General features: G+C 43.3%; 1 protein-coding gene across 4 annotated transcripts in view; it reads left to right on the top strand.

Moving 5' to 3' along the window:
- Positions 1–19210, top strand: part of Chd7 (chromodomain helicase DNA binding protein 7) — a 118304-nt gene that overhangs the window by 26690 nt on the left and 72404 nt on the right. For all 4 annotated transcript variants that reach the window (XM_028769146.1, XM_028769148.1, XM_028769141.1 and 1 more), the window contains exon 2: positions 9519–9940. In XM_028769146.1, the coding sequence (XP_028624979.1) occupies positions 9519–9940 (422 nt within the window). The remainder of the gene's footprint in view (positions 1–9518; positions 9941–19210) is intronic.

The following is a 19210-nucleotide window of genomic DNA, read 5'->3' as shown; positions in this document are numbered from 1 at the left end:
AAATGCAGTGGACACACACAGATTCCTCTTCTGTCTCTAGCTGAAACATCAACTTAAATGTAAATGTGGTAGTCAAAGGTAGTTTTCTCTACTTGTCTGCTGCTGGGTTCTTGTTGCCAAAAAATATAAATTCTATGATGAGGAGATTTCAAAGTGTGATGGAAGCTCCAAGAGTTCATCATAGCCAAATATTAAAATGTGGCTAGCCAGTCTGTTCTGAGCATTCTTTTCCAGCATGCTAGCAGGCTACCATCATTCATTATTCATATTGCTGTGCACAGAGATGACACCTCTCTAGATCTGCAGCGAGTGTGTCTCAGCAAAGTTCAGCTCTCCACCCATTCATGCTCCCATTTATTTCTCTGTTGTGAAATTGCTACTAATTAGAGGGGTATCTCCACAGGCAAGCCTCTCCTGCTCTCACAGTGGCGGGATGGCCCTCAGATAAGAGAACAGAATCTTGACTCTAAGAAGGACTCAACTCCAAACAATTCCAAACTGCAAATCCACCCACACAAAACATTTGTGAGCCACACAGCCAGCCTCTCTCCTTGCCCAGCTGTGTAGATTCAATTATAATAATTTTCTCAGTTGCATAACATTGCTATTTGTTTATTACTGCGTTATTAGTCAGTGAATGAACCTCCCTCTTTTTGACCCCTCAGCAGTGTTTATAAAATACTTAATTGCTTTGGTATCTTCTGTTTTGTGTGTAATTCCAGCTGGAAAGAGCCATGGGGACAGAATTCTCCGTAAGTGTGTAACAGGCTGTTTCTAATGTGTAGTAAACTTTCTTTAAAAAGGTGTGTGTGTGTGTGTGTGTGTGTGTGTGTGTATGTATGTGTGTGTAGTTGAAAGTAAAGGTGTGTTTTGTTTTTAATCTCCTTGTGACCTAAGTAGTGTGGTGGGAGCCACTGGCCCCTCCGCAGCCCTGAACAAGGCTCCTTACACCCTGCTGTCCATGCCTCTTGAAGGAGGACCTAGTGGGAGTCATGGCCAACAGTAATGAAGCAGTTGGCATGGAGCTTGAGAATATGGGCTTTGCAGAGAGACTGCCTGCTTTCAGTTTTGCTTCCTTGTAGTATTTTTGTAACTTCGGATAGGTTTTTGTCCCCTTTGGATGTATTAGGTTTCTCCATTTGTAAACCAGAGAGTGTATGACTGTACTCAATGACCCCATCAGCATAGTGTCTTTACAAAGACACAAGGAAGCTCTGCAGTGTTGTTTGTCTGGGTGTGAGCTATCTCACAGGGGAAGAAGGATCCTAGGACAAGGAAATCAAAAAGAAAAAGGTTCAGATTAGAAATAAGAGACTATTAAAGTAGGTTCGTATTTGAGTGTGAGTACGACTGTGTGGCACGTTATCACAGACTTCATGGCTTATAGCCACATCCTGTTCCTCCTCAACATTGTCTTAGGTAGGGGTCTGGGCATACTTCACCTGGGGCTTCTCAGGGCTCTCCAAGAGGTAGAGCTTAGGTGGAATTTCTCACTGGAGTCTTGACCGCTGGCTCCATTTAGGTTGGGCAGGGGTACTTATGAGCTACCTGAAGCAACTTTGCTGGGTTTCTTCCAGTTCTACCCTTAGCTCCTAGAGGCTACCTGCAAGTCATACCTAAGGTCCCCCCACCCACCCACCCACACACACACACTATGGCCACTGGCTTCTTCAAAGCCTAGATAAGAGTTTTCCTTCTTCTTTAAATGGCCCTTTGATTTAAGTCAGACTTGCCTAGGATAATTGCCCCTTTGAGGTAACCCCAAACCAGTGATTTCTCACCTTGATCAGACCTGTGACATCCTTTCACCTTTGGCTAGAAGTCAAAGGTCCTGCCACACTCAGAGATAATGGTACAGTCTTAGAATTCTGCCTCCCACAACATTTGAATGAGTTTTTATAGACCACAGTAGTCTACCATTAAGCATTTATTGCCAGCTAAATATGCTAGATTCCCAGTCTCGAATTGTGGAGAACTTACTTGTGTAGAGTGTATAAATTAATTTTATCACTAAATTTCTTTAAGTTTTCCCCCTTTCAAAGACTCCCAGTTCTGGAAAAGCCCTGGGATTGGTCAGTGCTACTGAGAGACCTGTTGTTATTCTTTGCAGTTTGAGTTTTTAAAGCCATAGGAATAGCAGAGTAGGTTGCTTTTTAATATTTTATGTTTTAAATTACACACGTAAGCAGTTTAAATTGCTTTTCTGGGGCCAAACACTATACCATTCCCCTTTAAAGAGCAAACTTGCTGTTGAGTGTAACAGTGACGGCAGAGCACACTGTGGAGTGTGCACTAGAAGCTTAGTGAGCTGAATTAATTATTTTTTTAAAAAGTGTGTAAGTTTGACCTTCGTCTTCACTGTGAATAGAATTCCCCAGTGTCCATCTGTGCATGAAATATTTTGACCAACCCAGAGACTATTTTTGAAGACACATGCAAGAGTATTTCACTGCATTTGATCACTGGTGGCCAGGGTAGTTTAGGGAGTGCTTGTCCATGGCCAGACTCAGCTTCTTGACTCAAGTTGGGGAACAGGGAGAGCCTTAGTGCTGAAGAGTGTAGGTGTAGATTCTCATTCATGAATGCCAAGGTGGGCAGAGGGAAAGGGAACAGAGGGGCAGGTTCCATGGTTAGTCTAGGTTAGCCTAGGGCACAGTGAGCATGCTGTTGCTGGCTTTGCCACTAGAAAGCTGTGCTCAGAAGCGTAGCACTTAAAACCTGTTCTCAGCTCTCCAGAGATTAAGAATGAGGCGCTGAAAGCAAAGCCCTCGCAGGCTTCTCTAATGGGTTCATCCTTCTGCCCCCCTTATGAGCAGCCAGAGCCTCAGACCCCACTTTCTCCTAAGATGTCACTCCTGTAGAACAGTGGGCATGCCTGCTCCTCTGGTCCAGCCAACACAAGAAATTATTCATTCTTACTGATGCAGACCCTTTAAAAATTATTATTTTCATTAGGATGAAAACTACTAGGCTTGCCCATAGATCTTTAATTGTTCTGCGCTTGTGTTGTATTGTGTCTTCCTGGTGACGCGGGGCAGTTCTGTTGCCCCTGTACCCCTCTTACTGAAAGAGCTTTTCGGGAAGGAGATGGTCAAGCCTCAGAACATTCTAGTTACCTGCGCACTATTTTGAGCTATCCCATCAAGTGGGAGAGCATCGCTCAGATTTCACATAAACAACTAAGCTAATTTTTCCGAACATTTATGAGCCATGGAGACACATCAAAATATGTTCAATTTAACATCAGTTTACTTTGTACCCTAGGGTGTGTGTGTGTGTGTGTGTGTGTGTGTGTGTGTGTGTGTAGATGAGCAGGCTGTTTCAACTCTGTGGGCCCTAAACGTAAGCCTGTGATTGTGTTTTTATCTAGTGTTTTTCCTGAGGAATAGCAATTGGCTTATTGGCTTACAAGGCTGAGGAAAGAATGGGTTTGGAGTCCTTCCCGTGCAATAGGCTCGACTAATTGACTAAAAATAAAAGCATGCAGGCCCATTCTTTAGGATTTGGGGAGAGTTTGCAGGGCAGGAAGGCAGAGAGTTAACTTGTCTTTTCCTGGTCCCTACAGAACTGAAATAGCCCTTGGGGGGATGTTCCGCTCCTTGCTGAATCGAATGGCACTCCTCTCAGACAGGGAGATCTGAGACCAATGCCGGAAGTGTTCACTGCAGCGAGCCATAGAAACAGCCGTGTTCACCTCCGGTTCTGCACTGAGGTGAAAAGTTAGTGATATTCAGTGATACCCTAAAGCTTGGTTCAGAACCAAACTAGAAATCTTCCCTGACCCTTTGAAGCAAAAATGTCAACTTTGTATTGAATCAAGAGCCACCCCACCCTGTAGTCCAGAGCTAGAATTTTAGAGCCATGGTGACCACAACAGAGCTGGGCTGTACAACCACCCATCTGGCTTAGGGTCACCGTCATGGCAGTGACGAGCATGCTTCAGTGCCTCTCGGGGGAGAATGGGAAGCACAGTTTTTCCATTGGTGTTAAAATTAAAGTCTTACTCCTTTTTCAGCCTCATGATTTTGGTGAGTTAATTGTAAAACTTCAGCAGCACACACCCCCCCCCCCCAAAAAAAAAGGGCAGCAATAACAACATCTACTTCTCCAGCCTCAGAGTGCTATTCCAAGGCTGAAGAGAGGAGGCATGTAAATGGCTTAGTAGAACCCAAAGCATGCCCAATGAACTGACAGTAAATAGTTGAAAGACAAACTTGACTCAGTACAGTACCCTGGGACTGTTTCCCCCCTGCCCCAGTGTTAGGATGTGTCTGTAATGCCCTCTTTCCAGCACCCCAGAAGTGCTGGCTGAACAAGGGACTAGAGCTAAGGGCCTGCACGTGACTCTCAGGGACCCACAAAACTGCAGGGTAGGTAGTACAATACCCAGCCCTGGTCAAGGGTCAGAGAAGAAAACCAAAGATGGCGGTGGGTGGTGAGTATGAGTGAGCACCGGAGAGCAGGGGACAAAGCTCTGCCTGCTCCTGCCCCCTCTGAGGGTGATGAGGAGAGACTCAGTGCTGCTGCCTCTGCCTCTGCTGTGGCCTTCACACATAGTGACTGGAAGAGACACCACACTCCAGCCCACCATGCCTGGCCCCACTCCTCACTCTATGTTCAAGACCGTGCGTCCAGTTTGAAACTTCTTCAACATGGCTGCCTGCACATTCATACCTCTAAGGGTTTGGTTGTATGGTGAGTCTATTTGTGTTTAGATACTAGGTATAGCAGCACTTACCTGTAATCCCAGGAACCCATAATTATGGCTGAGGCAGGTAGATCACAAGTTCAAGGGCAGCCTGGGCAATTTTTAAGACCCTGTCCCCCAGAGAAAAGTTATAAAACAAATGCACGTACCTATGGGGTGAGGGGGAAGAGAGACAGACACAGAGATAACCATGTATCTCAGCTTGAGTTCCAAGTTCTTTGTCCTCTCATCCCAGTGTCCCAGTGGTTCTATTATTTGTTCAAATATGTGTTGAATGAATACATTAGACTCCCAATAACAAGTGTAGCAGCAGCAGCATCTGTTTTAAAAATTACTTTTATCCTAAAAATCTCAGTAGCACTTACTGAACCTTTGCTAAGTGCTCTGAATCTTTACATACTGTTTGGCCCAAAGGAAGAGCTTCAGATTTGACACCGGGCTTACTTTCTTAAGGAGTGTAGAGGACCCAAGGCCCAGAAATGAATAGAAAAAAAAAAAAGACAAAAACAAAAGTTCAGAGCATCAGTAATAGGAACATGTGTCCAAAGTCATTTCAAAAAAGGATCATAAAGAGCATTTCCACCTTATGTGACTAATTAAAATTTGTAGTTTGTAAATGGTTTAAGTTGGCTGTGTTGTGAGCCCATGTTTCTTGCTACCCCAAGTTCCCGTTGGCGGGCTACTTCCTTAGCAGATGTCTTGTCTCTGAGTGCTCCTATGGCTCTTACGCCTCTCCATAGCTAATTTGCTGGGGGTTCAAGTTGGCAGAAATAGTATATCCCTGGTCCAGCCAGTGCTTCTTTTGTCAAGCATTACTCGGAATCTGTACTTGTTTGCATATGTGTAAATTCAGATATGTAAATGCGTGCTTGTTTGCAAATAAGTGTTCACCCACAGGCACCCCGTATGTGAAGAAATACTGTGAGCTTTAGAGAGTGTGTGTGTTACATGTTGGTGCTGTGACTCTATGTTGCTTACAGGTTCAGACTTAAGGAGTATAATTAAGGCAGACTATGGAAAAGAAGATAGCTTTTTTAAGCCAGAAAAAAAACTTAGAAGGAAAACACACTTACCACAGTCAAGAAATCTCTCCCTCTACACTTTTCCATCGTATTGTCTATGATGCTTCTAGGTTTGCCTAGACATAGCAGAGGAATCGCCCTTGCTTCCCCATTGGCTGGCCTTTGATAGTGTACGTCTGCCTCCTCCGCAGTTCTGTTCCCTTCTAATTGATATACTGTCCGCAGAAGACTTAAGGATAAAAACAATACAACTGATTTTTTTTTATACAAAACGTACACCTTGGGCCATTTTTACTTACCATTTAAATATCAGTCAGCTGTTTTAAGACTCAGGAGTCCACAACATACTTCTTAAAGACACCACAGTATGTCAAAAGGCATATCATGAACGGTGTCATGGAGAGTGTCCTATGGGGGTATGTGAAATCTGCGTGGTGTCTAAAATCCCTCACCTTTGCTTTAATAAATGAGAGGTTTTAGGGATGGCCTATATGGTAATATCAGATGTTAATGGCATTGATTACCTGTCAGGCAGTGAGGATTGATGGGAAATTGTCTGCTGTAAAATTAAATAGCATTAGAGAAGACCGTACCAAGCATTTGGTGGGGGTAGCCTGGGAAGCAGGGCCTGAGAGACTTTGTCAGGGTTTTACTGGGAGCTCCAGGTTTTTTTTTTTTTCTTTCTACCCCACATGATTAAGGCAGACCATCTGTTCTTTGTTAAATGTTTACAAAAACAGCTTCCCTCTAAAAGATTCAAGGAGAAGTAGGTCTGGTAAACACTCATATCCCTGAGCACCTTTCCGCCCTCCTTCAGATAGTACCAAAACAATTCTGCTGCATAGCAAACAAGATTAATACATCTCTGTGTTCCATCTTCACTTTTCCCCTCCTTGTGGGAGATTAAATTTTTTACCGAGTCACTAATTTATGGCCTCATTTATTTCTAAAAGAAGCATCTAAAGTGATTTGTATGCTAACGTGTATAGATGAATTTTCAGCTTTTTTTGTGTTTTTATTTGTGTGTATGTGTGTGTGTGTGTGTGTGTGTGTGTGTGTGTGAGAGAGAGAGAGAGAGAGAGAGAGAGAGAGAGAGAAATGCTCTTTTTAATTCATAAATGTGTGCTGGAAAAGCTCTCGGGACACTGGTATCCTGTAACTGGCGTAGAAGCCGTGCAGGTTAAAGATGAGTACACATATCCCCATAGTAACTGCATCACTGTTCTACATTGAAGTGATCATTCCAGCTTTCCCTTGCTTTCAAGGAATAACTTTTCTTCTATTTTTTGAATCCCAGATTCTCCCCCTAAAAGTTTCATTTCTATGCTCTGTACAGAAATGTCCTCCTAGTCAGTTACATTAGGAAATGTCATTAACTGAACTTGAGCTGTTTGCACATAGGAAAGTTGAAATCAAATCCGCTAACTCAGCTAGTGGGTGAGGTCTGTGAATGTTTGTGAGGGAATGCAGGCCAGTGGTGACTCTTTATGGTTTGGTCAGTTCAGTGCCGGCTCCACTTTTTTCCTTCCCAGAAAGATGGCTGCACATAAGGCTTCAAGAGGAGAGTGTTGGTGTCTTAGAAGTGCTAAGTTTAGGAAACCTAGGTTCACACTTCACCTCTTTCCTTATGGGGCTTCTAATAGCCCCATCACCTTCTAGAACGCACTTCCTGTCTGGAAGATAGGATAGATATAAGCACACGTTGTTGTCCATGTGGGAGCTGTGTGCGAGTGTGTATTGGTGCACTCCTCCTCCCATGGTGTTCTTATTCTGCCTTCTGACATGCTGTTTTAATTCATTTCCTCTTTGCTGTGACCAAAAAGGGGCAACGTGTATCTTAAGATTGATCTTAATACCACTTTGTTGCTGTTGCTGCTGCTGCTGCTGTTGTTTTTGGAGGGATGGGGATCAGAACCAGGCCCTGTACCTGTTAGGCAAGCACTCTAACTCTAAGCTATATGCCCAGCTTACTCCATACTGGAATGAAACTTAGTAGGTGAAGAAGCTGAACTCTGGTTGAGAGAAATGACTTCTCCAGAAAGCTGTTGGTTGGGGCCTGGACTAGAATCTTAATGTTTTAGGTTGGGGTTATGCGACATTTCTTTCCTGCTGACATAGCTGAAGAATCAAGTATAATTGTCATTAGAGTAGCCAGGGCAGGCTTTGGTGGAAATGGTGAGCTACCTTCTTCTTAAGCTGTGTTTCAGTTTGTAATGTTGTTTTGGAGACGATAATGGAGCCCCTTGGAGATAGAATGAAACTTGTGTTGCCTCTCTAGAAATACTCCTGTGTGTAAAGTTTTAGGAGCTGGCTGGAGTTTTAAGACATTGGATGAAGGAAAGCTACATACAGGTGTCACCACCAGTCCTTGTGTGGCCTTGGGGAGCCACATTACTTTCTAGAATTTTTCTCTCTGAAAGACAGAGAAGTTACTACAATTTCCTTGTAGGTTCAGGTAAATGGACACATAAACTCACTATGTGGCATGGCATATGCTGCATGAGTGTGTCATATTGAGGTGTGATTCTGTACTAAACATGAGTGTCTCACCTTCCCTTAGTGTTGAGTCTGTGTGGGATAAGCCTGGGCCCTACATTACTTTGGTTTTGTGGGGGATACGTTGTACCAGCTTTGATATTGGTTCCATTGTGATCTTTGTTTCCTCAGGCAGGCTTCTTTATGTTTGTGTGCCATTGTCCCCATCTGTGAAGCCAGAAGGTTCCTCATCGTAGTCCAGAGGTCTGTTGTGGGGATGTAGTGATGTAGGTCATGAAGCCCATGCTGGGCATGTCGGAAGATCACTCAGCTCACAGGAATATCGGGGAAAGGGCAGAGGTTGACCGAAGGTTGCACATGGGATGTTTTCAGGTATTCTGTTGAAATGTGAAGGTTCCTCGGGTGCTGCAGTTGGATGGTGTGCCTGCGCCGCTGCAGTTTGTAGGGTGAATGATGAGCCTGCACTGTCGCTCCCCTGTCTTGGGTCCTGGGCTGTGAGGTTACTCTACGCAGGAGTCATTTACTCTCATCTCACTTGACTTCTCAGCATCTCATCTTATTTGTCAATATATTCTAATGTGCACCTCCCTAATTAATGTCAGCATTTGATTTCATCTATCATCTATCTATCTATCTATCTATCTATCTATCTATCTCCATCCATCCACTCAACTTCCCACCCTCCCATCCATCCAGCCATCCATCCAGCCATCCAGCCAGCTAGCCAGCCAGCTTCAAGAAGTTAGGAAAAAGATTGTCTACATTTCACATTACTGCAAGAAACTTAGCTAATGCGAAAGCTTTCTTTCACATGACATTTTAATCCAGACAATTTAATGTTATTTAATCCAGATATGATCTGTGTACTCTATAAAGGTTATGTTGTAATTAGCTCTATCTTTTTAGTACTAGAATTTTTCAATGTTGGATATGCTTGTTCTTTATACTCTGTGTCTCTGGGTCCCCATCTCACGCCAGGAGAGGCCTCTCCAGGCTGAGCCTATGTTTTACTTCTTGCCCTGTGTTCTTGCAGTTGAAAAGGTATGGAATGTCTAGCTCTGTGACAGCTTTCTCCTCCTGCACTAATGCTTCTCTGTAGTAATAAACTGATATTTAAAGCATTCTTCCTAAAGAAACACATATGTCTCTAGGCTGAGATAAAATGGCAAATCCCATCACCCTTAGTTTGTAGATGTCTGCTTCCTTGAGTGTAGAATAAGACCATCAGCCATTGAGTCTCAGTTCCTTTCCTCACAGTGAGAGACTAATTCAGTCCCGTTTGTGTCTCTTAGCATTCTCCATCGGAGCCCTTTCTAGAGAAGCCAGTGCCGGATATGACTCAGGTCAGCGGACAGAACGCTCAGCTAGTGAAGAGTGACGATTACCTGCCCTCGATAGAGCAGCAGCCACAGCAGAAAAAGAAGAAAAAGAAAAACAACCACATTGCTGCAGGGGATCCCAGTAAAGGTTTTGGTAAAGATGACTTCCCTGGTGGGGTTGATAACCAAGAACTGAGTAGGAACTCACTGGATGCGTCCCAGGAAGAAAAAAAGAAAAAGAAAAGGCCGAAGGTCAAAAAAGATCCGAAGGAATTGAAGGAACCGAAGGAGAAGAAAGAGCCCAAGACCCCAAAAGCCCCGAAGATCCCCAAAGAGCCAAAGGAAAAGAAAGCAAAAACTGTCACGCCAAAACCCAAATCCAGCAAAAAGTCAAGGTAGGCTGTGGGTGGAATCAAAGGCCACAAGGCAGACCAGCCCAGGCTGCAGTGGTCTAGAGGGTGGGGGGGGGTGCAGAATGCCTGTGTGTTTTATATCATTTGTCAGCATCTTTGGCACATAGAGTGCAAAACTAAGGTGTTTGTGTATTCCAAACTTTAGGACTCCAGTGTTATGAACTGTTGATTTATCCAGCGTTTTACTGGATAAAAAAAAAATGTTGTTTAGCAACTTGCTTCTTGTAAAAACCACAACTTTGCTTGGCTCTCTGTGTAACTGATAGGAAGGATTTCAGATGAATGCAAGGCCACTGTATGACTCTAAGCATTTTACCGCCATCTCCAGAATTTGAAAGAGAGTTGATTATGTCTGCTTAGCAGGATAAATCTTCTACGGCAGGTTGAAGTCCTTGTGGACAGTGTGGGGAAAACCCAGTGGCACTCATCATTGGATGTAGCTTCAAGAACAAACATTGTGAACTCTGGGTAATAAAAAAGAACCTCTTTTGCTCTGTATACCCCACCAACTCTCTGACCCCCTAGAAGGCATATTTATTCAGTAAGAAAATCCGAGAGAAGACATTGAGGACTAATTTTTTTCATTTGTCCTGAACATTTCCAACAACTGTTCTGAACCAGTTCCAAACATCTGAATCTATTTTCCAGAATATGGCTCATGTTAGAAAATATAGTTTCCAGATGGAAGTATAGCCAGACTTGGTTAATCTGAGCCTGTTTGCACACTCTGATAGAAAACACACTTTATCCTCTATCCCACGTGCACATGTAAACACTTATGTGTACACACACAATTGTATGATTGCCTTGTACTCTCTGTGATGACTAGCTGTAGCCCCTTTGCTAGTGGGCTACACTGTGTGTACATGTGCAGGCACATCAGTACACGGGTCATAGGTGTGCCAGAAGAGTGAAGGGGCAGGCTCTTTCTTCAGTGTCTCACTAGCAACTCAGCCCATGGTTTTTCTGTGTGTTGATGTTGTGAATCTTTTTTTTTTTTTTAATTGCCGTGGATGCCTTGTGTGGTGTCCGAAAAAACTTGAGTATAGGCACTCACTTAAATTTACCAATAACTTTGTATTTACAGTCAAGATGTGATTCTGCAGTATCTAGTCTCTTAATTGAAAATATGCTTTCTCCCTCTGAATATTTTTCTAAGCCCAGAAATCATTACAAAACCTTTGCATTTGTTAAAGAGACATTTTATTAAATGCTTATTTGTAGGTAAGTGTTGGGGCTATATGATGAGTGAGTAAAGTGCAACTAACACTTTTAGTCTGACAGTATACGTTTGCTTTTCAAAGCAACTGCCTGAATGTAAATATTGGGCTTTGGTATGAGGAAGCATATATTACATCTCCCAGGGAGAGAAGGCAAATCCTAATTTGAAACAGAAGGTGTCCTTTTTTCTTAAGGTGTAGGTGTGTGTACTAAAGAGGTGTTCTGGACTTTAGCAATATTATCACCACACTTTTAGTACCAGGATAATTTTGTTGTTGTTGTTGTTGTTGTTGTTATACTTAATGGTAAAAATGAATAACATCACTCTGAGATTCTGACATAAATTCACAACCATCTTCTTCAGCCTGTTATCTGATCAGGCAGCCCCTGTGTTCCCAGTTTACTTGGGTACATCCTTACCTGCCAGGGAGTAGTTTGGAAACAGATTTTGAGATGCTGTATGTAGTAGTGACCCTTGTATCTTCCCTGGCACCTGTGGGGATACAGCTTGGTCAGCTAGAGATCCTCTGTCCACCCAGAGAGCTTTTTGGGCTGACTCCCGGGTAGGCCAGCCGCTGTCCTCCTGAGCATGAGGTCTCTGCCGAGTGTTTGGCATGGCTTACTGAGTAGGGCCTGTATCTACTCTTTTTGTAGGAGCAGGAGGGGATTTTCACTCAAGAAGAAAATATAGTTTCTTCCTTCTTGCTGTTGGCCCTCACTAGTTGTCTTCCTGTGAGCTACATAAACAAAAGTTGTTTTTAGCTTTAATGGTTTAGAAACCTTTGACAGGAACACAGTGATATGGAGATGTACAAGCATCAGGAAGCTGACTGGGTATGTGCCGAAGACTCAACAGGCCATGTTTGGGGGTGGTGTTGGGAGGTGGAGAGAGATGGTGAGAGTTGGTAGCACCTCTGTTTGCTTGGGTAAGCTCACCATGCGCGTGACCACTAGCTGATTTACAGTGAAGTATGGCAGGGACCATCCCCAGAAGCTCTCTTGTTGTTGATGGTCTTTCAGGATTGGCTGTCCAAACATAGGATAATTGCATTGAGATGTTAAATAAATTAACAAACCAAACCATTATTTTGTCAAACCACGTTGTTGCTATTGGTCAGATGAATTGACTATGTCAATTGTAGTCTCCTTGCTCAGTTACATCTACAAGGAAATAGCATCCTTGAATCAAGGATAACGAGAATGCATACAACTACATGTAAATTTTGAATAGCATAGCAGAATAATTATGTAAATTGAATATGCAGTGATGGAGGTAATAGGGGGTTTGGCTGTGTTAGTGCTGGGGCTGAATTGCCAGAGCAGTCTGAGTCTACGCCGTGGAACACAACAGTGCCAATTTTGTTTTGCAAAATGCTATGTGATACCGGTTATTTCCATCCTTGAATAAGTTAACTTGATGAATTTGTTTATACAGAAAATAATTTTCCTACAGGGGGCTGAAACGGAGGGAATGAGCGAGTAAAATGAAAAATTTAGCCTGGTAACTCCTCACTTCTTCCCTGTCGCCGACGTGAGCCGTGTCATTGCTGACAGCAGACACGGTGTCCTTTGAGTGCACGGTGGTGATGGGGAAGTGGCCTGCTGGTGGTCTGCATCATTCTCGTACCCTTGGTAATGAAGGATGCACAGAGGCAGCAGGTGCAGAGAGCGGGTCCTCTGGTGCCCGGTGTAGCCTCCTTGCCCCCTGGAGCCCGCTTGGTTCTGCTAAAAGTCAGATGCTTAAATTTGTAGACATCACCCCCCCACACCCCCAACAACAACCAAAATACAGTCACACGTGTCTTCACTGTGCTGGAGAAGCTACAGTAATTTGCCTAGAAGCAGTTACATGGAATGGTGGAGAAACAAGAGAAACAATTGCCCAGCATGTTAGGATAAAGGCACTTTGCACCCTAAAAACTCTGGGCGGGGTGGGGGGCAACTTCTGGGCCCCACTCCTCTGATAAGAGCCATGTTCTTCTTCTTCTTCTTTTTTTCCTTACTTGTAATATATTTTTCCTATACATGTTTTTATTGCTCTCCCCGGGTGTCCTTATAGCTTTCAAATATTGGCTGTTAATATTGAAGATAAAGCCAGGCCCTCTGCGGCTGGAGAGGATGTGTTTTTTGCATGCGCATGGATTCCCAGAGGATTTGCATTTTCCTTTCAGTGCTTTCTGTTGTGCATGCATGGGCTCTGTGAAGTGAGAGAGAGTTTGGAGGAAGTGCTTCCTTTGAATGACTCTTGAAGGATTTAGTGGTCCATTTAGCTACATAAAGATTCTTTGAATGTACAGAAAGAGGGGAACTTGGCCAGAGCGTGTGACTTGACTACCGAGGCCTGAATTAAACGGAGCAGTGTGGCCGCCGCTAATGTAGTTTCTAGGGACACGTTTGGATCCTTGCTCTGCTCACTACCCATGCTGTTGAATTTAGCAGAGATGAAAACGTTATTTTTCCACTGAGTGAAGATAGCATTTTATTTTAAACCAGAAAGTAAACATACCACTCTCGTTTTTTAAAACTATACAAAGTAGTACGAAGCCGTCACTTGTGCTTTCTGTTAGCTCCTGTGGTTATCACTGTCAGTAGTAGTTAATATTTATTTAGCAGCCTCCTTCTGAGGGACTCATTTTCTCAATTATCATCTTACAGAGTTAGGATGTTTTCACCCAAGAAACACTTACTCAGTCAGCAAACCCAGTGTCTTGGTCAACTAAAATATATCTGCACTGTGCTCTGTATTTGTAAAGCTTCTTGATAGGGGTCACAAGTAAAAGCAACTCTTTACGCCAGCCTAAAACATGGGACCAAACACACATGCAATCAGGTGTCGTCACAGCGGGCGTGTAATGAATTAAGTCCCTAGCCTCTTTTCTTTTCCTTTCTTCTTCTTTCCCTTTAGAACACTCACATGCTATGATTTAGTTTAATTCATAACACTGGAAAATCAGACATTGTTCTGTCTCATGCCGGCCAAAGAGGCCACACACACATGCATGCGCATTTCAAGTGTGTAGATATAACAAGAAGCTTTGAGCCCTGTAGTGCTACTGAGGAAGACAGAAGTACTCAGAACGACTGTGCTGGCTCTGCCTCCGAACCTGTCTTGCTAAGTCTCTGATTTGTCAAGTCAAGTTAGAGATGAACTTCATGTACCCACCCTGCTGCCCCAAAGCTCGCCTTCTCTTCTCAGAGCCATTAACAATGATTCAAATCCCCAGACTTCCTCCCTTTAGGGTGGCCACCTCAGTGCCTCCACTGTGGGCCTTCCTCTCTGGTTCCAAGTAGGAGAACCATCAGGCAGCTTGGAAAGCAAGTTCTGCCCCATTGTGCTGTAAGCAGGATGTCCTGGTGGGGACATCTGCCTCTGCAGTGAGCGGCAGTGGACTGGAAAGCAGTGACCTACTACTGCTTTGGTTTCTGCAGGAAAGGAGGGTGCCCCCCCACACACACACTGTGCCACCAAATAACAGTGGGAGGTGAGGAGGCCATGAGCAGAAGTGGGTGGAAGAGGGAGACTTCTCTAAAGACATTTTTTTTTTTTTTGTGAAGTTTTTCTTAAGGAGAGTACTACAGAGGAGTGTAATGCACTATGGTAGACTTGGCTTTGATATTATCCTTGGGTGGAAGCGGCAAAAAGGACCACAGGCTGACTTCTAGTTGTTGTTGTTGTTGTTGGTTGTTGTTGTTAAAATGTCCTCATTATGTTGGAGTGCTTTGGAAAAATACAAAAGTTGGTACAATGCAGTGTTCATCTCCTATTGTGTAATGATGTTTGGCAGGCTAGCCTGGGCCTAGCTAGGGTGCTCCTGGCATCACTGGATGTCAAAGAGAACCAGGCAGCTTCCTTGTTGCCTTCTCAGCTGTGTGGCTTTAGCTTTGAAACGTTAGATAAGGAAAGGCTATGAATTATGGGAAATTCGAATCACAACACCCTTAAATATTCACTAGAGTACGATTTTATTTTATTTTTGGTTCTGAATTATAGAGGAGCAGTGTAGTTTACTTCACTGGTCTGCCTTTCCTGTTTGGGTAGATGGTGGCAGTTTTCTCCTTTGTGCCTTTACTGTTGATCTGTCTCATTCTCATCTGCCAATTCCACCTGATTGAAGTACAGGTAGATAGCATGCCTCTTTTGTGTTAGCCACCCTGGTATCATGTAGCCTGGCAGGTTAGAGAAGACAATTGTAGCGCAGAGGGTGGGATTCTGAGTGCTAGGGTGACTCTCTGTGGAGTGCAGTCATCAATAAATGTGACATCTGAGAACATGGCACAAATAGTTAGGTGTGCATCTAGCAGCTTGGCACTAACATGTTCACGAGAAACACTTCTGGAAGAAGGCTTTGGTTTGCATCCGCACCGTAATGTGTAATTGGGTTCATCCTGTATGCTATGCTTCGAGGCCCAGCAGTGCCACATAGCTTAAATGGCCCATGTCTGCAATGGGCTTCAGTGAAGACAGCATCTTAACGGACTGCACTTCTTTTCCAGAGTCCACAAAACAGTGTGTAGATTTTCAGTCTTAATTCTTGACTACATGACAACCATCTTTGCTTTAGAATATGTTATTGTTAAGGATTTAATTCTTTCAGGAAAGTTTTCGGTTGTTTTCCCATATAAATGAATGAATGAATGAATGAATGAATGAACGAACGATATCCTTTAGAAAATGGCCAACACTATAGCAACTCTGAAGACAGGTTTCTGATGTTACTGGCTTAAAATGACCTAGGGACCACACCAAGCAGAGCAGATGTTTACAGGGAAGTTTGTTGAGACCTGATGCCATGGGAGGCTAGGCAGCACTGGGCCTAACACTCCAACACCCACATGTGGGTTCTCAAGCAAGGCAGGTTTGCATCCGATACTTAGACTACAGTGTCTGGGAGTTTGATTATCATGATTGTCGAATTCAGAGATGATCCATGTATTCAAAATATGAAATCCAATTAGTCCTTGAAATCTCTTCTAATTTTTTTTGCTATTTCTTTCTTTAAAATGTAGTACTTGGAGTTAAGAGCTGGCTTAGCAGTTAAGAGCACTGGCTACTCTTCCAGAGGACCTGGGTTCAATTCTCAGCACTGTATGGTAGCTCGCAACCGTCTATAATTCAGTATCTAACACCTTAACACAGACATACATTCAGGCAAAATACCAATGCACCTAAAGAAGGATGGATGGATGGATGGATGGATGGATAGATAGATAGATAGGTAGATAGGTAGGTAGATAGATATTTTTTAAAAATCTAGTACTTACTGTATCAAGGAAGAGCCTCTTCTACGATAGCTACACCTTTTAAGGCAACAATGTACAGGGCTGTTTTCTGAGTTTTCTATAATGACTTTCATAGAACTCAATGCTAGTAGCTTTTGTTCACATCCTGTGTCGTTTCTAGTAAACCCAAGATTTTTAGGTCTCCTCAGTGCTAAGTTGCCTGGTCCCAGAGCAGGTGTCAGGGCTTGCACTAGAGAAGCATCTTTGGTGTGCTGGCGGTTTGTTACTTGCTACTCAGTATGTTCTGCCCCCATTCTCACTAGTTTATATTGTGGCAGTAGGACTTACATTTTTTTATTTTATTTTATATGGCTGATTTTAGTTTCTGATTTATTGCATTCTATGCTGGTTTAATTATATATATATAATGTGTGTGTGTGTGTGTGTGTGTGTGCGCGTGTGTGCTCGAGAGCATCTGGGATGGTTTCCTGTCCTGACTATTACAAATAATGCTACAGTAGATATGGATGTGCACGCTCCCCTGTGGCGTGCAGACTTAGATTTGATCAGGTGTATACCCAGGACTGGCAGAGCTGAGTTATATGGAAGTTCTATTTTTAGTCTCTTGAGGAACCTGTATACTGATTTCCATTTTGCATTCCCACCCAGAGTGATTAGGGTTCCCCTTTGCCCACCTTCTCTCCAGCATTTGTTAATGTTGCTTTTTATGATGACAGCCACCTGAGGAGAGAGATGAAATCTCAGCAGAGTTATAATTTGCATTTCCCTGATGGTGAAGGATAGGGAACCGTTTTCACATGTTTGGTAGTCAACCTTATACAGTTCTTCTTTTGAGAATTGTTTCTTCCATTTGTTCGCCCATCTGAGTGGACGGTTGTCGAGGGTTATGGATTATAGAGGTTAAGAGCCTCTGTCTGACACACAGTTGGGAAGACTGTCTCCCATTCTGTTGGCTGTCTTTTTGCTCTGCTCATCATTTATTTTGCTGTATAGGAATTTTTAATTGTATTTGTTCTCATTTGTCAGATTTTGAAATTGTCTCCCACCGTTGGAGTCCTTGTCAGAGAAAGTGCCCTGGCGTATGCCTACACCTTGTCTCTGGACAGAGTTTCTGTATACCAGGCTGGCCCCAAACTCAGAGATCTGCCTGCCTCTGCCTCCCAAGTGCTGGATTAAAAGTGTACACCACCACTACAGAAACACTCTGTCAGTTTCAGTTTCTGCACTTAAAGCAACGGTTCTCTCCCTGTGGGTCTTGACCCCTTTGGGAGGAGTCAGTTGGGCCTTTCACAGGGGCCACCTATCAGATATTCTGTATATCAGATATTTATGTTACTATTCATAACAGTAACAAAATTACAGTTATAAAGTAGCAACAAAAATGGCCACAGCAACATGAGGGACCACATTAAAGACTCACAGATTTAACCAGGCTGAGAACCACTGCAGCAAGGTCTTTGATCCATTTTGAATTGGGATTTTGTAGGGTAGATGTCTCATGTTCCCAGCACCACTTGTTGAAGAGGCTGTCTTTTCTCAGAATATGTCCTTTGTCAAAAATTAGGTACTGTAGCTGTGTGGGTCCATTTTTGGGATCTCAGTTCTATTTCACTGATCGAGATAGATATTTGTGCCTTACTGGTTTTGTTGTTGCTACAGCTCTGTAGTACATTTTGAGATCAGGTATTGTGATAACTTTAGTAGTGCTTTTTCTGCTCTGGGTTTCGGAGTGCATGTGCTCACACACATGAATTTCCATATGATTTTGGGATTTTTCTTTTCTGTGAAGAATGTCATTGGAATTTTATAGGGGTTGCTTTCAGTAATATAGACGTTTTCACAAGCCTCAATTCTAGCAGTCTCAGCCTGTGAGGTCTTTACTCCAGTGTCTTGTTCACCATCTTTAACATCTAAAAATTGCCTTACTACATTGGTTAGGTCTATTCCTAGTTACATTTTTTTTTTTAAATTAAAAGAGTTCTTACTGGGCGTGGTGATGCACACCTTTAATACAGCGCTTGGGAGGCAGAGGCAGGCAGATCTCTTGAGTTCAGAGTCAACCTGGTCTACAGAAACTCTGTCCAGAAAAATAAAACAAAACAAAAATATTCTTAAAGCTATCTTGATATCTCCACTCCAGGTCTTTCTGTGAAAATTTGTTGTCAACACCTAGAAAAGCTACTGGTATTGGTATGCTAATTTTGTATCCTGTTACTTTGTTGAAAGCCTCAGAGTGAGAGTTTTACAGTGGTGTCTTTAGGCTTTTTGAAGACAGGCTTATGTGCAAGGAGAGGAAATTGGACTTCATCTTCCCTAGCTTCTGTATCACTCTTCTTTGTTTTACTTTATTGCTCTAAGACATCAGATATCATAAACAAACACATAAGAATGGAAAGACTTGCCAGGTATTGGTGGTGCACACCTTTAATCCCAGCACTTGGGAGGCAGAGGCAGGCGGATTGCTCAGTTCAAGGCCAGCCTGGTCTACAGAGTGAGTTCCAGGACAGCCAGGGCTACACAGAGAAACCCTGTCTCGAAAAACAAACAAACAAACAAAAAAAAGAGCTGAAGGCCAGCCTGGGCTACATAGTGAGATCAAGGCCAGCACACACACACACAAAAGAATGGAAAGAGAGGTTCCAGATCCAGCATGGTTGCATGTTCCTTTAATTCTAGCACTTAGGAGACAGAGGCAAACAGATCACCCCAAGTACCAGGCAAGGCAGAGCTACATAGTGAGACAACACACACACACACACACACACACACACACACACACACACACACACA

Source organism: Grammomys surdaster, unplaced genomic scaffold (assembly GCF_004785775.1).
Source record: "Grammomys surdaster isolate TR1022 unplaced genomic scaffold, NIH_TR_1.0 64, whole genome shotgun sequence".
Taxonomy (NCBI): Eukaryota; Metazoa; Chordata; class Mammalia; order Rodentia; family Muridae; genus Grammomys; species Grammomys surdaster.
Note: the sequence above shows the minus strand (reverse complement) of the source record. Positions and strands in the feature narration are given on the sequence as shown.